Source organism: Cornus florida, unplaced genomic scaffold (assembly GCF_030987335.1).
Source record: "Cornus florida cultivar Cherokee Brave unplaced genomic scaffold, ASM3098733v1 CherokeeBrave_3.0.0_Hap2_Chr04, whole genome shotgun sequence".
Taxonomy (NCBI): domain Eukaryota; kingdom Viridiplantae; phylum Streptophyta; class Magnoliopsida; order Cornales; family Cornaceae; genus Cornus; species Cornus florida.
The window spans coordinates 37196330-37218949 of NW_026775574.1; the positions used below are offsets into that span (position 1 = coordinate 37196330).

Here is a 22620-nt window from a genome sequence, read left to right on the forward strand (position 1 = left end):
ACAATGCTACCGAACACACCGACACCCCAAATAAGTCAACAAAAAACTGTCGGAGACATGACTATCGAACACATGGGTAGCCCAAACAAGTCGATAAAAACTGCCGGAGACACGAGTCACGACAAAGACGAAGACAATGCTACTGAACACACCGACAGTCTAAACAAGTCAACAAAAAACTGCCGGAGACACGGCAAAGGCGAGGACAATGCTACACCGGTGGCCGAAACAAATCGATAAAAATTGTTGGAGACATGACAAAGGCGAAAAACATTACTGTCGAACAAACCGGCAGCCTAAACAAGTCACAAATAGCACTGAGAAACCTTTAGCAACATTTCAAACGCTAAGGGAATACCCCAAAATAGGGGTCCGAACCTAGGAAGAGAAATTAGGCTCTGATACCATGTTGTAAAGTATAAAACGGAAGAGAAGAGAAATTAAACAAGTAGAACACACATATATTATGTGGCTCAGCCACTAGGGCCTATATCCACGCTCAAAGAGCCCAAAGGGCTACATCATTTTTATAACACTCTCTCAATTCATATACAATACTAGTAAGGAGGATTTTTCTCTACTGATTCCTCTAGTAACACCAAATCTTCAATAATAGAAACAACATCAATTACTGAAAGAATTTTCTCCACTAAATCTTTAATAGTCCTATTTGTTAGCAAATATGATAGCCACGATTTTATGGAATGACTTACCGTATTAGTATAGATCTGATTATGCTATAGAATATGACATAGAATATTCTGTGATCTGATTTAGATTTGATTTTATTTCCTTTCTTTGATTTAGATTTGATTTTATTTCCTTTCTTGTAATATGAGCATGTGCTCTTTTTTATCTATAAATACTAGAGTTGTGAATGAGTGATTATTTTATTCAAGCCTTTACACAATTCTCTCATTTTCCTTCTATATTGTATTTCTACTTAGTATCAGAGCCAGGGTGGTCCGACTGCAATGAGGGCATTGCAAGTTCGGCACCACCCATTCGGGAATGGTCTAAGGTGAGATCGCCCATTCGGGAGGTGTCGGGTAGGCAGGGTGATCCGACTTCAATGAGGGTGTTGTGAGTTTGACACCACCTATTCAGAAATGGTCTGAGGAGACATAGTTGTTTTTTTTTATTGTCTGAGGAGACATTGTTTATTCTTTCATCTACATTGTTTAAACATATGTATGAAGGGGAATGGTCTGAGGAGACATTGTTGATTCTTCCATCTACATGTTTTAAACATGTGTATGAAGGAAAATGGTCTGAGGAGACATTGCTGGCTGTTTACGGTCTAAGGAGACATGATTGGTTATTTATGGTCTGAGGAGGCATTTTTGATTTGTTGATCGGCACTTCATTTGAGAGAAAATCATTGTTAGTCAGATTTGCACTCTGCAACTTGTAGATTCTGAAGAAGGGTGCTAGCAGGACCGTGTTTGAAGATGCTTTGTCCAAGTTGGGGATGTCAGATAGCACGCGCCAACTTGAGGGGGAGTGTTAGCAAATATGATAGCGATGATTTATGGAATGACTTACCGTATTAGTATAGATCTGATTATGCTATAGAATATGCCATAGAATATTCTGTGATCTGATTTAGATTTGATTTTATTTCCTTTCTTGTAATATGAGCATGTGCTCTTTATTATCTATAAATACTAGAGTTGTGAATGAGTGATCATCTCATTCAAGCCTTTACATAATTCTCTCATTTTCCTTCTATATTGTATTTCTACTGTATTCCTTTTGAACGCTTTTAATGATTTTTTACTTATCCAAAAAAAAAAGAGAGCTTATTTTCAGAATCCTTTTCCAACCCAACTTGGTGTAAATGGGTTCTCACACTCGTCCCCGTTCTAAGTGATGTCCTCATGCAATTTGACGGTATCGATGCACTTGATTGTTCAGCTCCAATGATCAAGATCTAAATAAAAAATAAATTACAACTCAGATCAACACATGTTTTGACACTGCAATTTGCCAACACAAAACTAAATTTCTCACATTTATTTATATGGAAGCTCAAATAGTTCAGTAATATTTGTAAACCCTTTTCCATAGGCTGAAAGGCAATTTCAGTTGTTAGCTTTGTCATTTATGTTAGCTTTGTCATTTATGTTAGCCGAGATATGACAGGCGCAAATCATGGGATGTGACTTACCATATCATCTGAGATATGATATGTCTAGGTATAAAATATGCAATGATTTTATTCAGTTTCCTTTATTATAATATTAACATGTACTCTTTTTAATATATAAATATGAGTGTTGTGAATGAGTGTTTTTACATCTCATTCAAACCTTCTACATATTTCTCTTTTCTTTCTTCTATATTATATTTCTTCTTGGTATCAGAGCTAGGGTTGTCTGATTGTAATGAGAGCATTGCTAGTTCGACACCACCCATTCGAGAATGGTGTAAGGAGAAATCCCTCATCTGGGAGGTGTTGAGTAGGCAGGGTTGTCCGACCTCAATGAGGGCATTGTAAGTTCGAAACTACCCATTCGGAAATTGTCTGAGGAGACAACGTTGCTTTTTTATTGCCTGAGGAGATATTTTTTATTCTTTCATTTAGATTGTTTAAACATATGTATGAAGGGGAATGGTCTGAGAAGGCATTGTTGATTCTTCTATCTACATATTTTTAACATGTGTATGAAGGGAAATGGTCTGAGAAGACATTGTTGGTTGTTTCTGGTCTGAGGAGACACTTTGATTTGTTGATCAGCACTTCATTTGACAGAAAAACATTGCTAATCAGATTTGCACATGTTAGCAGACCGTGTTTAAGGATGAATTGTCCAAGTTGGGCATCTCAGACATTCACCCACCAATTTGAGGGGGAGTGTTAGTCGAGATATGATAGGCGCAAATCATAGGATGTGACTTACCATATTATCTGAGACATGATAGCCACAAATCATGGATTTGACTTTATTTACGCATATATCTAGGCATAGAATATGCAATGATTTTATTCAGTTTCCTTTATTGTAATATTAACATGTGCTCTTTAGGAGAGTTGTGAATGAGTGTTTTTACATCTCATTCAAACCTTTTACATAATTCTCTTTTCTTTCTTCTAAATTATATTTCTTCTATTTACTTACCTGGTTTCTGTGTTTTAATTATACAGGCAAGCTAGAGATGTCATCAAAGCTATTAAAAAGCGCATGGGGAGTAAGAACTCGAATACTCAATTATTTGCAGTTACGGTGAGTGTATTCTTTGCTTTTCAAATATTTCTGCATGATTTTATGAAAATTTTTAGTCTTCCAATACTTTCCGAGTATTATTGTATTTGCAATGGAGTTTGTCTCTGCTCAATGTGTGCTCATGTAGCAACCCTTCAACTTGGGTATATTCCTTCTGTTAAGTAACTGTTTATTTTGCAGTTGTTAGAGATGTTGATGAATAATATTGGAGAGCATATTCATCGGCAGGTGATTGATGCAGGGCTTCTCCCTATACTCGTGAAGATAGTGAAGAAAAAGGTGATCATTTTTTCATTGTGTTATTGACTCTTGGCTGGTTTCAGTTATGCAAAGGTTAATTTTACTCATATCTTCTTTTACAGACAGAGATGCCTGTGCGAGAGAAGATATTTCTTCTTCTAGATGCCACCCAGACATCCCTTGGTGGAGCTTCTGGGAAGTTCCCTGAATATTATACTGCATATTATGATTTGGTGGTAAGCATATACCAATAGGATTTGTATATACTCAACTATCTTCTATTCAATCATTATAGGTGCAAATAAAGTTTGTTTGTTGTCTTGATGCTTTGAGATATATCCAAGGTTTTCAAACTATATTAGATCAATGTGGGTAAAGAAGTTAATCCAAAGAAATAGGCTTAAATTTGCAATTAGATAGAATGATAATTGTTTGGTAGGCACTATAATTAGAAGGAGAATTGTTTATGGCTTGTTAACTAGAATTAATTAGATATACGAAAGCAAAATAAAAAGAAATAAATGGCATAAAACTTCATTCTATTGGGAAAAACATAGAGATTGAGTACATACTAGTTGTTAAATGACTCGAGAAATAGATGCAACTGTTATCACAATAGGAGACATATTATGACTATTAATATACCGGGAGAGATGTTTGCAACATATTGCTAATGCACCCCAAGTAGGATTGGATGAACATATTTGTTTTTGATAAGTAAGAATATATTAGAAAGCCTTCAAAAGGGGAACGCATCCGAAGACTATACACAAACCAGAACAAAACAAAAGGTCCTTTGGATCCAAGGAACCCAAAAAATCAACAATTTCCTATATAGATATACAATTTCTCCCCAACACCCAGCTAAAAAGAGAACGAAAAATAAGAGATTCAATGCCCCAATGCAAGATTCCTCCCTTTCGAAAGATCTTCAATTCCGCTTCTTTCAAATGCACCACTAAACGCAAACACGCCCGTGACTTTTGGACGACGACTCCCCTTTGCGTTTGGTGGTGGATTTGGAAGAAGCGGAATAGAAGATCTTTTGAAGGGGAGGAATCTTGCACACGCTGCAGCTTCCCCCATGCCCGTGACTTTTGGACGGCGACTCCCCTTTGCGTTTGGTGGTGCATTTGGAAGAAGCGGAATAGAAGATCTTTTGAAGGGGAGGAATCTTGCACACGCTGCAGCTTCTCCAAGTATCAATCAAATTCCTCGAAGACCGAGGCATAACCCATTTACTCAGTAAACGTATGCGTATACCCTAAAGTTTCAATGGTTTTTGCAAGTGAAATATAAACCAAACACGTGGATTATGCCTCCTAACATCTAGTTTCAAGGGGGAAGCTAATGGATCATCCTAAGTTATGTTTGAAACAATTTGAAAGCAATCCACAATAGGTAATATGCTTAACTATATTGGAACATCCTATGACATGCAACAAGTTATAACCTCAAAAGTAATATCAACTTGTAAAATGAAATGTGAAATCAAACAATGTGGAAAACTTGGAAGCGGCATCTGGTTATGAACATTACAACGCAAGACAAGTAGTAGTTTCGGGCTTCTAACCCACAAGGAACCACCTAAGTGCGCACTCTATTGGGGAGAACTTGTACCTCCCGCACTAGGGCCTTACCCTATCCATGTCAATGTTTCATTGCCCCAAGTATTTTCAAAATCAACAATAGTGTCACAACAATTACATAGTTATACAATGCATTTAACCACCTTCCATGCACACTCAAATTCGAAATGCACACAAGCCATGCCCTAAGTCCTCAAGCTACAATTGCAGTTGCAATATCAAGTTCTCAATATGAGTACAACTATACTACCACAAGGTTGTCAACATAGGAAACCTATTCATCCTAACATAGTAAGTTTAAATGTCTAATTTAGACAGCAACATAGTATAACTTCACAACATATTCAATGATAAGAATAATTCTAGAATATTATAGTTACAACAAGAAAACAATACTAGAATTTATTTCTCTACTAAATGAAACAACAACTACACGAGATAAATCATATGAAGTCTTGCACAATATGAAACCCTAGGTTAGATATATACAAGATTCATCTATATACAACCCTAGAACTTTATATGACATGCATACAATGTATATCAACTACAAAGAACACAATAAACTCAAAGAATATAAACATACAACAACCCCTGCCTCACTAGAGAATTGTATCTCTAGAAACCTCAAAGAAATGGAAGCAAAATGTGAAACCAAGCAAAGTTGTGGTAGACAAGGATGTGAGGAAGATTTTGTCTTCAAGGTGCAAGACCAAAAGCCAAAGGGAAGAGGCTTGAAAGTGAGCTCTCAAGTCTAGGTATCAAGTTAACAATGGTGGCTTAAGGTGAAGAAGACAACTTGAAAATACTAGAAATTCCATTTAACCTAAAGCATTGTTAGTCACATATACTATACTAACACTACCTCTCTCTCACACACACACACATCCACCCTCCACTCGTCACCATCCTAGGCCTCCTCACAAGGCTAAATCTAAGCCTTACACTTGTCATCATCCTAGGCTAAACAAGTGTTCCAATCTAAAGTCAACAATTGGTCCAATGGAAGTGTGACACACACTTTCTCAAAATTGCAAAATAGTCCTTCAAAATATTTCAAAGAATAATTGCAAAAAGGTCCCTAAGACAAAATATCTCAAAAACTTAATTACACAAAGCACCCCGAAAAATGAAAATGTTTCCGAAGAAACTATGCATTCATACCCCCAAAATTTAAAATTAAACGAGCATGCTTTTCTATGAAATTAAATTATGCATTGACAGTTGAAAATAAAATAATGCAATGCGCGTGGTGCCGGAAATCGATTCCGGACACCGAACCCTACCTCGGGTTCGACAAAACCCTAAGGTAACCCGAAATTTAAAAAAAAAAAAAATTTGAATGTCGAAAAAAAGGACAAAGATGACGCGGTCATCACAAGGAGTGGGCCATTTTTCCGTTCAATAACTCCATTTTGTTGAGGGGTATCAACACAAAATGTTTGATGGATAATGCCTATTGACTCAAGAAACTTATGAAAAATATTAAGTTTATATTCAAGGGCATTGTTAGTTTTAAGAACAAATAATTTTGCATCAAACTGATTTTAAATTTCAGCATAGAAGGATTGAAAAACAGAGAATACTTGAGATCTATATTTAAGAATATAAACCCAAGTTAAACGTGAATAATTATCAATGAATGACACAAAATAACGAGCACCAAATAAACCAATAGTACGAGCTGGTCTCCAAACATCCGAATGTTAGACTCAAAAGGTTTTAAACTTTTATTATCAAAACGAGACTTAAAAGTAGCCTGACGATGTTTACTAAGTTCGCAAGTAGTACAATTAAACTTAGCAAAATAAACTAAAGAAGGGACCAAGGCTCGAAGACTATTTGAAGAGGGATGTCCAAGGCGGCAATGCCACTGGTAAGCTGAAGAGGATGTGGAATGTAGAGCTATCGGAGCAGTAGTTGGCTGGAAGTAGTAAAGACCATCCTTCTCAAACCCCTCACCAATCTTCTTCTTCATCTTGAGATCCTGAAAGACACAACGGGAAGGAGAAAAAGTAATTGAGCAATTTAAATCTGATTAATTTTGCGAACTGACAATAAATTGAATGAAAATTGAGGGATACCAATTCCATGAACAGGTGATTTGGCACCATTCACTATAATAACAACCGATGGTGAGATAACATGAGAAATATCAGAAAGAAGAGATGGGTTACCTGTCATGTGATCGGATGCCCCTGAATCACTGATCCAAGGTGTAGAAGAGGAAGCATGCAGACACGTATTACCTGAAGTAGCATGCTGACACATATTACCTGAAGTAGCATGCTGACACATATTACCTGAAGTAACGATAGTAGCGGTGGAGGAGGCCTGATTTTCACGCTCACACTTTACAAAAGAATCATATTTGGCTTTGGAGAGAACGACTTGTTCATTCACAGGAGTGGGAGTAGTCTCCTCCGAAACCGAAGCTTGTTTAACCCAAGTTGGCTTGCCATGAAGAGCTCAGTAGAAGTCTTAACATAGTGATTGTTTCGGCCACAATGAGTACACTTCTTGCTGCTGCGACCCCCTCTGCTGCCACTAGTACCATGACCTGGGTTGGAAGGACCTCTGCCCCCTCGTCCTCCACGGAAAGTATCATGTCGCTCAGTAAGAAGAACAAGAGCAGAGTGGTTGTCCTTCTCAATCACAGGGGCATCACTAGGCATGAATAGATGCTCTTGGAACTTGAGCAAAAGTCTCACTTGCTGTGGGTATCTCCTTGCCAGACAAAATCTATGAGCTAATCAGAGCTAGTTTGGGTTTAAGTCCAGATAAAAATTTTGCCACCCAAACTCCTCCCTGTGCCGTTTTTGTTGTTCTATGTCTGTAGTCAGTGGTTGGTAGACACTCAATTTTTCCCACATGCCCTTCAATTCTGAGTAATAATCTTCAACAGAACAATCTCTGTGCTGGAGATTAAAAGTATCCTGGTACAACTGATAAATACGAGAAATATTCTTCTTTGAAGAATACATGTCCCTGAGATTTTCCCAGATATCTTTGGCAGATTCTAGGAATGACACCTTGTTGAAGATCTCAGGCTCAAAACTGTTCCATAACCAAGTCATAATCTGAGCATCTTCTTTTTCCCAAGCCTTAATAATCTTTTCATCATTGGTGGGTTTGGTTGATTTAAGATATGACAGTTTTCCTCGAGCCCGTAAGAACACCTCTACGGCTCGAGACCATTGAAGGTAGTTTGAGCCTTTTAGTTTGGTGCTGGTGATTAACCTAAGTAGATGGGATTCCTTAGTATACATCACAATAGCTGCCGAACAAATGAGATATAGTAGCAAGAGGGAGCCGAGATAAGAGAATTAAGATCTAGCCGAGATGAACCCGAGAGAAATTATTGTGGAGAGAGCCGAGGAGGGATCCTAGAGAAATTACTGAGACGAGAACTGTGATCACCGAGGAGAGATCGCCGAGAAGAGATTGCTGAGAGAAAACCGAGGAGGGATCCGAGAGAGATTGCCGAGACGAGAACTGAGATCACCGAGGAGGGATCGTCGAGAAGAGATTGCTGAGAGAAAGCCGAGATGGAATCAAGATCGGAGTCTGAATAAGACTAAAAAAAAAATTTAAAGAGGGATCGATTTCCACTCTGATACCATGTTGGAAGAGAGAGAGAGAGAATATATGAAAACGTATATCTTATTGAGTGAGTAATACAATAATACAATGGTGTTTATATAGGAGAAGCTACGGAAGTAGGTGAGTGGAGAACAAGTAAACCATATACATGGTAATTCTATATATGGTAATGAGGGATAGGTGAGAACTCATACAATACTAACTGTACTCGTGTGACAACTCATACAATTTTGTACAATATTTTTCAATAAATAAACCCAACTACAACGAGAATAATCATTAATAAATATCACATAATATCGATGCCCAGATGGGGATGGGCCCAAACATCAGAGTGGATAAGATCAAAGATACTAGGAGCACGACTCATATGAGAAATATAGCTAGTAATGTTTAGAAAGCTCACAAACTTCACATTGAAACTTATGGTCCTTACATGCTTTATTTAACGAAGGAAACAATAAACATAGATATTGAAGTTTACATGCCCCAAACGGGCATGCTATAGACTAAAAGTGCGAAAAGAAACATCATAAGCACTAGAAGCAAGTAGGGCAGAAGCTTGAAGACTCGTTCCTGGTGGTTCTCCAAAGTAGTAAAGCCCATCACGCTCATAACCCCTGCCAAAAATCCTTTTCGAAAGAAGGTCATGCAAAAGACAATGATCTGGTAAGAATATAACTGCACATTGGAGGTTTTTTGCAAGCTGGCTAACAGATAAAAGTTTAAAGGCAAATTTAGGTGTATGAATGACAGATGAAATAGTAATATCAGGAGATAGACAAACATCATCCTTACAGTGAATGTAAGATGTAGAGCCATCCGCAAGACACAGATTGGGTAACAGGTATGATATTGGAACAAAAAACTAATAACTCACCAGTAATGTGATCATTGGCCCCATAATCCAGAACCCAAGAAGGGTGTTTGGCCTTAACATGAAATGCAGTAGGAGTACCTGTAGCAATAGTGGCAATGGGAGCAGCCGGAGGAGCACCAACTCTGGAAGCAAGGGAGCCAAGCTGGTTATGGATTTGCCCAATTTTGGACTGCAGTGTCTTAGTCCAGGAAATACAGTATGTCCACCAATAGTAGCAGGAGTCTCTGCAATAGTAGCAGTACGAGAAGAACCAATTCCTAATGAACGGTTCGTAGCAAATTTCTACTTTAATTTAGGATGAAGTTTGAAGCAGCGAGCCTTAACATGTCCAACCCCTCCACAATGGTGACATAATTTAACCTCCAGTCGTACATGATCTAGAGTTGGCTGCAAAAGTCATATTATCCCCAGCAAGCTTAGACACTGGTGGAGGAACAACTGAGGGCTGAATTAAACGGTACTTGCGTTCTTCACCATCAAAAGTAGCAAAGGCTTCCTATAGGGTTGGCATTGGTGATGCATTCAAGATTTGAGACTTAAGTGGTTCAAATTCTGAGCGTAATCCCATAAAAAATTGATAGGTATGCTGGCGGTGAAGACGCTTGACAAGAAGAGAGGTTGTCTTGGGAGGAAATTCACTCAGAAACTCATAGCCAATTCCTCCCAACGAGATTTCAAATACCTAAAGTAATTAGTTACACGCAAATTTAGGTATAACTAAAAAATATGAGCATCATTCCTAGAATGAGCATACATTTGATTCAAAGCAGTTCACAAGTCATGAACAGAGTCATAAAACATGAATATATAATAAATTCGTTCCTCCATAGAATTAAACATCCATCCAAAAATGGTTCAATTGTCCATATTCCACTAGGCATATTTAGGATCTTTAATATCCGGCATCTTTTCAGTACTCAAAAGCCACCCTGATTTGCCTTTTCCACCAACATAAAGGCGGAGGGAATGAGACCATGATGCAAAATTATTGCCATTCAACAGCACACTAGTAACTCGTTGAGCTAGTGTGTGTTGCACCGAAGAGAGAGTTTCTTTATTATCACTTGAATCAGCCATAATATTAAATAGAACAATTCAACAGATCACCAATAATTTCAAATAAAGGAGGAAAAAACCTGATTTTGATCAAACCAAGAAGCAGGAAACATTGCGGTCCGATCTGAAAACGCTGCCGAACATCCTGACAGCCCCCAAAAATTTCAAACACGTCTTCTGACCCTTAGTGTATGAAAAACACTAAGGGAATACCTCTACAGGGTCGAACCTAGAGGAGATTGGCTCCCCCTAGGACTGTCGCAACAGCGGCCTGAAGAAGAGAGAGAGTCTGAGATTAAAAGAATGGAAATAGGGAAGGGGTTGTGACGAGATAAAGAGAGAGAGAGGGAAAAAAAGGCGCTGAAAGAGGGAGAGAGGAGAGGCGCAGGTTTGAGGCTTTGATACCAAATAGTGATTTGGTAAAATTGGCATACTCAATTTGAGAGCCTAACTATCATTATATACCAGTGGGAAATTAGAAATATGGAAAGAGAATAAAAATCAAATCGTGATTAAAAATAAAATCCCTAAACAAAAGCCTAAACATAAGCCTATAATGAAGACCCAATAAATCTGCCACAATCATTGAGTCAACCTATAGATATGATTTCCAACAAGGTCAATATATGCCATGCTAAACATATAGGAACATTCTATGAGGTTCTAGCCTATATCGGAGTGGTTTCGTTACAAATCGGTATTTTTAACATACGGAAAACATGACCAGTCTTCAATAAAATGATCATAACTCAGTCCATGATTGGAATTTTGAGATGGGACTGGCACCATTGGAAAGTTCGTTTCGAGATGGTCAGTTTAGACTCGAGAATGACCTAATTCGGATAAAAAATTAGCAAGTTATGGCCGATTGAAGACAGCTTGACGGTGCCGCGAATAGTAAGGCAACCGGACCGGTCGCCCAAAACTGAACTTGCTGCCCATGATGAAAGTTAAGGGTCAAAAAAATAATTCCAAGGGTCCGATCACATGTGGAGGTGTCCAAATGCACCTAAATGACCCCGGAATGTCCCGAAATTTTCGGTTTGGTTGCAAGAAGATACGGATGAGTTAGAGAAATCATCCTAATGCTCAACCTAACTCCAAAAACTTTCCCCAAACCTCATATAAACATAAATTAAAGCATGAACATGCTAAAATTGTCCAAATTAAATGTCACATGACAAGGACAAATGTGAGCCAAGAGGTGTGTGAAATCATACATTGAGTGTACATAAGAATGAATTCCATACATTGAAACAAAATTGGCCTTATGGCCTCAATTACCCCATTCTTACAAAATGAACCAAATGTTGCCAATGAGATTACACTACTTAAATATACACATGAACTCAAGTTACAAAATCCAAAGTAATGGCAACAATTTACATATACATCAAGATACATTTCAAAAAGATAACAAAAGAGGAAGTGTCGTCCTCAAATCCTTGCTTCAACCTTAAAAGGGAATGAACGAGGGGGTGAGCTACAATGCTCAGGAGGAATAATGCTAGGTACATACATGTACTACATTTCTTTGGCTTCACAAGTATAGCCCGTTTTAACAATGCAAGGGACATGCTCCCTAACGTCTAATTTCCGGGAAGTTCCTAAAGGTATCATCCTGAGATACCATTTGCAACTAGGTATGATAAACTCATAATGTAAGCATCAATATACATATGCATCATCCATTCCATTTCTAGTAGTCGAATATCTGGCCAATGAAATAAAACAGTAATCAAGTTGCAACTACACATGGATGCCAACTTGCAATAAAAACCGGAATGTGAAATAATGACAATAAACCAAGTTGAAACTGCACATGGATGCCAACTTATAAATAGATTTGAAATCAACAAAAAGTGGGATATATCGATACATATGCACCCCCGAATACACACATTGTATGAACGGGAAAGATGGTTCTTCCGGAATAAGACCGCCAGTAACCAACTGTGGTTGTTTTCAGGCTATTAACCTGCTGGGAACCACCCAAGTGGCCACTATAAATTGGGGAGACTCATGTCTCGCCTGTGAGCGCCAAGCCCTCGCATTCTCAAAGTAACGGAATAAAACTGCATAATCCACTGGTTATCCCCCAAAATCAACAAGGTAAGTATATATCAATATATATCCAAATTGCATTTCATAAGTGCACACAAGCTCAAGCTTCACATACAAATCATGCCCTAAAGTCCAATGCTATCATGGCATAATTATAAATGCAACGATAACAATTTAGGCATGTTATAATCAAAACGAATCCCAATTCTCGTATAAGCATTTTTATCACAACTAGTATACTAGGCAACCCAATATCACATCCCCGAAATATCACAATTATATCATGTCATCCCCATAGTCCCAAATCAAATATAGCATGCATACCAACATATTTAACTCATGGAAGCATTTCATTAAATCTTACACAACATTGATATCCACATAAGTACACCTCTAAAATTAAGATCACATGCCATCCACATAACCATATACCAAGTATAACTCATGAATTAGAATCATATAGCACATGAAACCTCATGAAATCAAATAGACAACATGGCTATCAATCAATATCGCAATATTGAATCCAATGAACATAATAGGCATGCAAATACCAACAATATCATTGTGCTTCCATAAATACACATTTCTAACCCTAAGCATGAATTTCCAAATACACACACACACACACACACACACATGCATGTATAACCCATTCTAACTCACAAAACACAAAGAGAGCGTAGTCTTACATACGCGACACATCCCTACCTCATTTGGGATGAAAATCCCAAAACCTCCAAAATGAAAATGTTCTAATTAAGCCACTACTTCGAAAGGTGACGGGAATGACAAAGTCTCCTATGGCCGCCTCCAAATCCAAATCCGAACTCGGCCCCTATTGAAATATATAAATATTTCTATATAATTGTGGAACAAAATCCTCCACCAATCATGGTGATTCGGTCAATTTCCTTCCATATGCCTCCTTTGACTATTGTACACCTTCCAAATATTCTTATTTTTATCATGCCTATATATAAGATCATTGTACTCAAGTAATATACAGATCTGAGTAGTAAAAATATAGCCCTTAGTGGCCCTTTGTCCATGGATGTAGGCCTTCGTGCCGAACCATGTATATGCCTGTGTTCTCTATCTTTCTCTCTTCCCTTTTCCTATTTGCATTTCTTATTTCCGCATCCAATTTTAATATGGTATCAGAGCCAAGTTGTTCTTTTAATCCCATTTAGAATTTCAGGGGGAGTATTGGAATTATTATCATGGAGCATATTCTCTATGTCTTTACATTCCTTTCTCGGCGTAGTTCCAGCTTTTCCCGGCATTGTTCCGGTCATTTCCCGGCGTTGTTTCGGTTTTTCCCGGCGTTGTTTAGGCTTTTTCCCGACGTAGTTCCGGCTTAGTTTCGGCCATTTCCCGGCATTGTTCTAACTTTACCCGGCGTTGTTCCAGCTTTTTCTCGGCATAGTTCCGACCATTTCCCGGCGTAGTTCTGATCTTTCCCGGCTTTGTTCCGGACATCTTTTCATCATCTCTCAAGGCGTTTCTTTACCAAGTTAGGCATTCATGATATTCATGCTCCAACTTGAGGGGGAGTATTGAAATATTTCTATATAATTGTGGAGCAAAATCCTCCACCAATCATGATGATTTGGTTAATTTCCTTCCAATTATAAATATTTATATATAATGGTGGAGTAAAGGGCTTCTCCACTTTGTGTGTGGTGGTGTATTTGTCTTGAAAGGAATAGGAGATATTTTGAAGGAAAGGCGATGTTAGTTTCGGTGCTTAAATTCTCAATTCTGTCCACTCTTTTTTGTTGGGTTTCAGGGAGAGATCATAGTTCGTTGGAGGAGATTGTTGACTTTTTGGCCTCCTTGAAGGCTTGAGGCCTTTGTGGTCTTTTGTATTTTTCTGGGATCCGCTCCCCTTTTGAGCGCTTTTTAATAAAATTTTATTTATCAAAAAAAAAAAAAAAAAAAAATTCCTCCACTAATCATGGTGTTTCCTTTGAGTATTGTACACCTTCTATATATTCTTATCTTTACTATGCCTATATATAGGCTCCTTGTACTCAAGCAATATATAGATCTGAATAACAAAAATGTAGTCCTTAGTGGCTCTTTGTCCATGGATGTAGGTTTCAGTGCCGAACCATGTATATGTTTGTGTTCTCTATCTTTCTTTCTTCCCTTTTCCTATTTGCATTTCTTATTTCTGCATCCAATTTTAAAAAACTCAAAATGCTCGGAATAAAAAACAAAACCAAGGGTTTTGAAGCCCTTGGTGTCCACGTCGTAAAATCTTCGTACGGTGAGTAAAGAATCCAAACCCGAACTCACCCCAAACTCACAAATGTCCGGAATTGAAAATAGGGACAAGGGTTTTGAAGCCTTTAGTGTCCTCGACCTTTCTCCCTTTTATGGCTAGTCAAGAACATGAGTGGAAGGCAAGGAAAAGGAAGCTCAAAGCTTGGGCAACAATGGTGGCCACGGTGAGAGGAAGGAGATGACTATTAGGGGAAAATAAAAGAAAAAAATGAAAAGATATGATATGATATTTGCAAAACATCACAAAACACATAGTTATACACCACCTCTCACACACATACACTTGTCATCAATCTAGCCCTCTAGTTGTCACCAACTTTCACAAATTGCACAAAAGTCCCTCCATAAAAATATCTAAAAAGATAATTGCACAAATGCCCCCAAATGAAAATATCTCCAAAGATAATCGCACAAATGCCCCAAATGAAAATTGTTGTACAGTATTGTATGAGTTGTCACATTTGTACAGTTAGTATTGTATGAGTTGTCACCTACCCCGCATTTTCATATATAGAATTACCATGTATAGGGTTTTCTTGTTCTTCACTCACCTACTCCCGTAGCTTCTCCTATATAAACACTATTGTATTATTGTATTACTTACTTAATAACATATACGTTTTCATATACTCTCTCTCTCTCAACAAAAATAATATAATCGCATACAAGTGCAAAATAAATCCCACGATGTCATGTAGATAAAATATGCCTGATGGAATGAATCAAGTGTTGGGAACTATTCCCCAGCACTTGACCAAGCCTTGGGCCCACACGACCCGAAGACGAAAAAGAAATAAAATAATATACATATATGCATATACATATACATATACATATACATATACATATACATATAAATGTGAGAAAAATGAAAAAGGACACTGGTCCTTTCACTCTCCAACTAGGAAGCACGATCCTTGCCAAATTGGGCATTAGTTGATGAATCGAAAAAAAAGGTCAAGTAGACGGCCAACAAATCTGTCCTCCCTTTACATTGTGTCGCTCCGAGGATGAAATGGTAAACAGCCTTCTAGGAATCTAGACTCTCAAAATGACACTCAAGGCATCCATGGAGGTAGAAAACCATGAAGAAAATAAGAAAAAGAAGTTACTATTTATTGGAAAGCATCCCTTAAAAAATCCTGGCGTATTTTTTGTTACAAGTAACCCAAATATTGGTGGCCAAAACACTATTCCAAGGAGTTTTGGCAGTCTCTATAGAGTCAAATCCTGAAAAGAAGTCTGAAGTTCGGATATAATATATGTTGGAACAACCGAAGAAATCTCTGACAAGGCTGTGTATTTTCCAGAGACCCTAAGAGACAGGGCTATGTATAAATAGGTGGATGTTTGTCTAGCTAATCATTTTGCACATGAAACAAATGTTCTACCTTAATGCTTTATAAGAGCAAATCATTCCTATCATCCCTGTTGTTAGCAAGTGGCCAAATCAGAGCCTCAACTTCTGATGGGGCCTTGCTTTCTCAAAGGAGCCTTTAGATTCTAAACACTATTATCTATTATCATAAAACGTCTGACAGATAAATCTCAATTTGGAGGAGGAGAGAGGCAAGCTCCCAAACTTCCTAATCATTGAAATGGAATTTCCAGGAAATGTAGTGGAGAAGATTGGAGGCATAGGATGGCTTAAAAAATTAACAGTAAGGGCGTTGTGAAGCCAACCTATTCTGGACAGGGGAGGAAAGAATTTTGAGAGACTAATCACTCTACATTAGGTCTCCCTGAAATGGATCTTAGGTCCATATCCAACAATGTATCTAGTATGATTTTTGCATTATCTTCTAGAATCATTCCTATTGCTGCATTGCATCATCATACATCATTCTGATGATATTGGAATCAGTGACTTTCTGGTATTTCAGAATTTTTATCTAATGTTCCTTTCACCTAGGATGCTCTATTAACTTGATATTTGAATTTTCAGAGTGCAGGGGTACAGTTTCCTCAGAGACCTCATGTGATTCCATTCAATCATTCTACTTCAAATTCGAACAAGAATCAGCCGCCTAGTGGGGAAATTGCTTCTTCTGGACATGAAAGGGTTCCGCCACAAGCAGAGTCTAAAGTAGTTGCTGAATCTAGGTAAACACATCATCGTCTTCATCCTTTACCTTAATCCCATATGAACCGGGGGTTGGCCAAATGAATTCTCTTTTACACATCCATCTTTGTAGTTACTTCTGAGCTGCTTAGGCTTCTATTTTCCCTTTTGTTTTATTGCTACTGGAAGGTTTATGCCGTGTCCCCTACCTCCTAAGGTTGTTTCATTGCACAGAAAAGTAATTCAATTTAGGACAAAGCAGCGCATAGCTAGTTGTCCAGGAGCTATTCATTTCAGGTTTTATTTGCTTACCTACCTTGTGCTCCTAATCAATTGGCTTAGATTGCTGGCTAAGGGCTTTTTCAAGTATACAACAGCTTAATTTGATTAAAAGATAATGTATTGGCAGAAGAAAATGCTAAATTGGCATATTTCAGTGTTCTTTCCAATTGGTGTTACAGTAGAATCTCCAACAGTCCCTCCCACTTCTTTTCCGTTGTTAGTTTTCTAGATTTCAATACCAGAACACTTGGTGTTATAGTAGAATCTCCAACTGTCCCTTCCACTTCTTTTCCGTTGTTAGTTTTTTAGATTTCAATATTGTTGTAAAGCATAAAACAGAAGCGAAGAGATAAATAAAAAAAGTAGAACACTGATATTACGTGGTTCAGCCACTAGGGTCTACATCCACAGCACAAAGAGCCCAAAGGGCCAAAGGGCTACATCACTTTTATAATACTCTCTCAATTCATATACAATACAATGGTGGAATACCAAATCTTCAATAATAGGAAACAACACCAATTACTGAAAGATTTTCATCCACTGATTCCTACATTAAATCTTCAATACTCCTCCTCAAGTTGGAGCATATATGCCCAACTTGCCATTAAGATAACGAGTAACAATAAGTGTGAATGATGAAGAGAGAAGAGAGAAGACGAAGAACAATACTACCGAACGCATCGAAAGCCCAAACAAGTCAACAAAAAATGCCGGAGACACGGCGAAGGCAAGGACAATGCTATTGAACACACCGGCAGCCCAAACAAGTCGATAAAACTATCGGAGACATAGCAAAGGTGAGGACAATGCTACCGAACACACCGGCAGTCCAAACAAGTCGATAAAAACTGTCGGAGACACGGCAAAGACGAAGACAATGATACCGAACACATCGGCAGTTCAAACAAGTCAATAAAAACTGTCGGAGACACGGCAAGGCAAGGAACATTACTGCCGAACAAACCAGCAGCCCAAACAAGTCACAAATAGCACCAAGAAACCCTTAGCAACATTTTAGATGCTAAGAGAATACCCCAAAATAGGGGTTTGAACCTAGGAAGAGAAATTAGGCTCTGATATCATGTTGTAAAGCATAAAACAGAAGCGAAGATATAAATAAAACAAGTAGAACACACAAATATTACATGGTTCAGCCATTAGGGCCTACATCCACAACACAAAGAGCCCTTTACATCACTTTTATAATACTTTCTCAATTCATAGACAATACAATGGTGGAACACCAAATCTTCAATAATAGGAAACAACATTAATTATTGAAAGATTTTCCTCCACTGATTTCTCTATTAAATCTTCAATATCATTCTTAGTTAATCTTTAATCCCCACGTTCGTCATTCTATGTTGCCCGCCTTCCAACCTAAAGATGAAAAGAGGGAAAAAAAAAAAAAAAAAAAAAGAAAAAGAAAAAAGGTAAGGGGATAATTTTAACTTGGGATTTCAATGCTAAGGGGATTTTTGTACGGTCATCGACTCTCAGGTGACCTATGCTAGAATGGCTATAATGGTATATAAAAAAAAATGGATTAAAATATTAAATATGTAACCATGTAGCAAATTTGAGTCCAAGGTTCAGCTAGTCTAACAAAAAAAAAAAAAAAAAAATCTGTTTTTCCTATATTCTGCACAAAATAAAAAAAGAATAATAAAGGGATAAAATTTTAAAATTTAGATTGTGAGATATGTAACAGGTTTGCAAGGACATTCTACTATTTTTCCTAATTGATTGAGAACCCAGGTATATTCCACATATATATAGTAAATGTAAACTTATATGTGTCTGAGCCTGTATTTGGATTATGAAAACTCCACATATGTAAATTATTAGAAAATATGGTTGAGAATTGGGTTTATAGATTTGTATACGGCAATAAAAATGTTTATAGATATATATAATGCATGTGAGATTTTTGGGACGGTTGGGTATAAGGCTATTTATAGGATTATATTTTGGGATGGTTGCATATGATTCCGTACATGAGATTTATGGATCGTTGAGTCCGGTCCTATTTATGAGATTTCGGGATTGTTGTGTATGATCCCCCACAGAAATTTTATAAATGGTTGAGAATGGTCCCCATTTGTATTTTTTTGGGATGGTTGCGTATGATCCCACACCAGTTAGGGACGGTTGAGTGCAGTCTAATGAGATTTTAGGATGGTTGTGGATGTGTTCGATCCTACACTGACATTGAGGATGGTTAAGTACGATTCTGCATAATAATTAATTAATCGGATACCATATATGATATTGAGTTATTAAATCTAAGATATGTTGAATAGAAACAATGCATAAAAACATTGTATTAAGAATAATGAAAAATAGTTAATAAAAAGGATTTACACAATTAAGAAAGAGGGTATCCTTCGTGTACCCTCCAAGTGATGTTGCTGAGAAGTCCATGTACTCAAACTGTGAGTTGCACTATACAGAAGTGATTAGTTAATTTAACAAATTTTAGTTTTAATAACTCAATATCATACATGGAAGACAACATCTTATAAAATGCAATTGCATATTTTTTTAACCTGGGTAATGCAATTGCAATTCAATAACCATGTGCTTGAAGTTAGGATTTGAATAATGATTTTTGATAATATGATTAATCCATTTGAATAATGATTTTTGATAATATGGTTAGTCCATGCGTGTTCCTATTGATAGTAGTGATTATAGTTGTATTATATTAGTAGAAATATAAGAAGAAGAAAAAGGAGAGAATTGTGTAAAGGCTTGAAAAAGATAAATCACTCATTCACAGCTCTAGTATTTATAGATGAAAAGAGTGTACATGCTCATATTACAAGAAAGGAAATTAAATCAAATCTAAATCAAATCACAGCATATTCCATGGCATATTCTATAGCATAATCAAATCTCTGCTAATATGGTAAGTCATTCCATAAATCGCAGCTATCATATTTGCTAACACTCCCTCTCAAATTGGTGCGTGGATATCTGAAACGCCCAACTTGGACAATGCACATTCTCAAACACAATCTTGTTGACGCCCTTTGTAAGGATACTTGCAAGCTGCTGAGAGCTTGTGACAAATGGAGTGCAAATCTGAGTAGCGATGATTTTCTCTCAGAAGAAGTGCCGATCAACAAATAAAATAAAATAAAATGTCTCCTTAGACCATAAACAATTAACAATTAATAATGTCTCCTCAGACCATAAACAATAACAATATCTCCTCAGACCATTCCCCTTCATACATATGCTTAAACAATGTAGATGAAAAAATCAACGTCGTCTCCTCATACTGTAAAAAGAAACAACTATGTCTCCTCAGACCATTTATGAATAGATGGTGCCAAACTCGGAACGCCCTCATTGAGGTCGGACCACCCTGCTTACCCAACACCTCCCGGATGGGCGATGTCACCTTAGACCATTCCCGAATGAGTGGTGCCGAACTCGCAATGCCTTCCTCATACTGTAAAAAGAAACAACTATGTCTCCTCATACCATTTATGAATAGGTGGTGCCAAACTCGGAAAGCCCTCATTGAGGTCGGACCACCCTGCCTACCGACACCTCCCAGATGGGCGATGTCACCTTAGACCATTCCTGAATGGGTGGTGTCGAACTCGTAATGCCCTCATTGCAGTCGGACCACCCTGGCTTTGATATCAAGTAGAAATACAATATAGAAAAACAAGGAGAGAATTGTGTAAAGGCTTGAATGAGATAAATCACTCATTCACAGCTCTTGTATTTATATATTAAAAGAGTGCACATGCTTATATTACAAGAAAGGAAACTAAATTAAATCTAAATCAAATTACAACATATTCTAAAGCATATTCTATAGCATAATCAAATCTCTGCTAATATGGTAAGTCATTCCATAAATCGTGGCTATCATATCTGCTAACAATATTTATATTTATACAATTGCGCAAGGGCAACACTTGTGCGATGGTACTTGTTGAGCTGTGAGTTCACTCATTTATTTATAATTTCAGATTAGTAATTGCTAGCAACGGATTTTTATTTATTTATTTATTTTTAATATCTAACTATAGAGATATTGATGGGTTGAATTAATTAATGCTATAATTGTTTAATTAGTGCATGCAAATGTGATGTTTTTGTTTATGCACCGTATTTGGGTATGGAACAAGTTTTTTATGCATTCAGATTAGAGTGGACATTTTGATGTTGTTGTGAAATTATAGTTTAACGCAAATTTTGATAAAGTTGTCACTCAGGATTAAGCATGCGCACAGAATTAGGTAGGAAGTTTAGTGGTTTCTTGATGAATTAGGGCTTATTTATGGAGGGAATTTGTTGATGTCATTTAATCTTTAGTACATAAATGTGATTCTTGGTGTTGTTTGATGCTTAATACAGTAAATGAATTGGAAGTGAAATTAAGTACGAATCGAGAATAAGTAGGAAGTTTAATGGTTTCTTGAGGATATAATGCTTATTTATGGATGGAATTTATTGATTTCTATTACTTTTAAGTACATAAATGTGATTCTTGGTGTTGTTTGATGCTTAATAACAATAGATATATCGGAAGTGAAATCTTGACAAGAAGTTGAGATGACTGAAAGGGTTACCACAAGTTAAATATGATTAATTCAATAATTCCTAAGTGGAAATATGATTTGAGTGGTGAGTGGTATTTAGAAGCTTCATTGTTGATACAATAGGCGATTTCAAGATTGAAAAGAATCTGTATATTGCCGTACAAAGAATGGTTTACAAAATTTTAGTTAAATAGGAAATACAAGGAACTAAAAAAGGAAACTACATGTTGTGACTATAGGCTGTAACTACAGGCTGTACACCAACAGAATTTCCTAATTCTTAGTCATTGACTATCTATATTTACACGCCTATCATATCCCCTAAAATCTGGTCTTATTGAAACCAAATATCTCTTTTTCAACGCTCCCCCTCAAGCAGGCTTGTAGATGTCTTCCATAGCTAGCTTGCTTCTTAAAACTTCAAACTGTCTCTTGTGTAGTCCTTTGGTAAGGGTTTCTGCAGCTTGTTCAGTAGTAGAGACATAAGGAATGCAAATTATACCACAGTCAAGCTTTTCCCTGAAAAGTGTTTGTCAACTTCCACATGTTTGGTTCTGTCGTGGAGGACTGGATTATGAACAGTTGAAATGGTAGCCTTGTTGTCACAGTAAACTCTCATTGGAGGAGAAACAGTAACCTTCAAATCTTCAAGGAGTCTTTTTAACCACATAGCTTCGCAAATCCCATGGGCGAGTGCTCTGAACTCGGCTTCTGTACTACTCCTTGCTACTACATTTTGTTTCTTGCTTCGCCACGT

General features: G+C 37.3%; 1 protein-coding gene across 8 annotated transcripts in view; it reads left to right on the top strand.

The window, feature by feature from the left end:
- The window catches only part of LOC132303152 (TOM1-like protein 5), a 79293-nt gene that overhangs the window by 16606 nt on the left and 40067 nt on the right, over positions 1–22620 (top strand). For all 8 annotated transcript variants that reach the window (XM_059800292.1, XM_059800293.1, XM_059800288.1 and 5 more), the window contains 4 exons: positions 3149–3227; positions 3408–3506; positions 3590–3703; positions 16897–17054. In XM_059800292.1, the coding sequence (XP_059656275.1) occupies positions 3149–3227; positions 3408–3506; positions 3590–3703; positions 16897–17054 (450 nt within the window). The remainder of the gene's footprint in view (positions 1–3148; positions 3228–3407; positions 3507–3589; positions 3704–16896; positions 17055–22620) is intronic.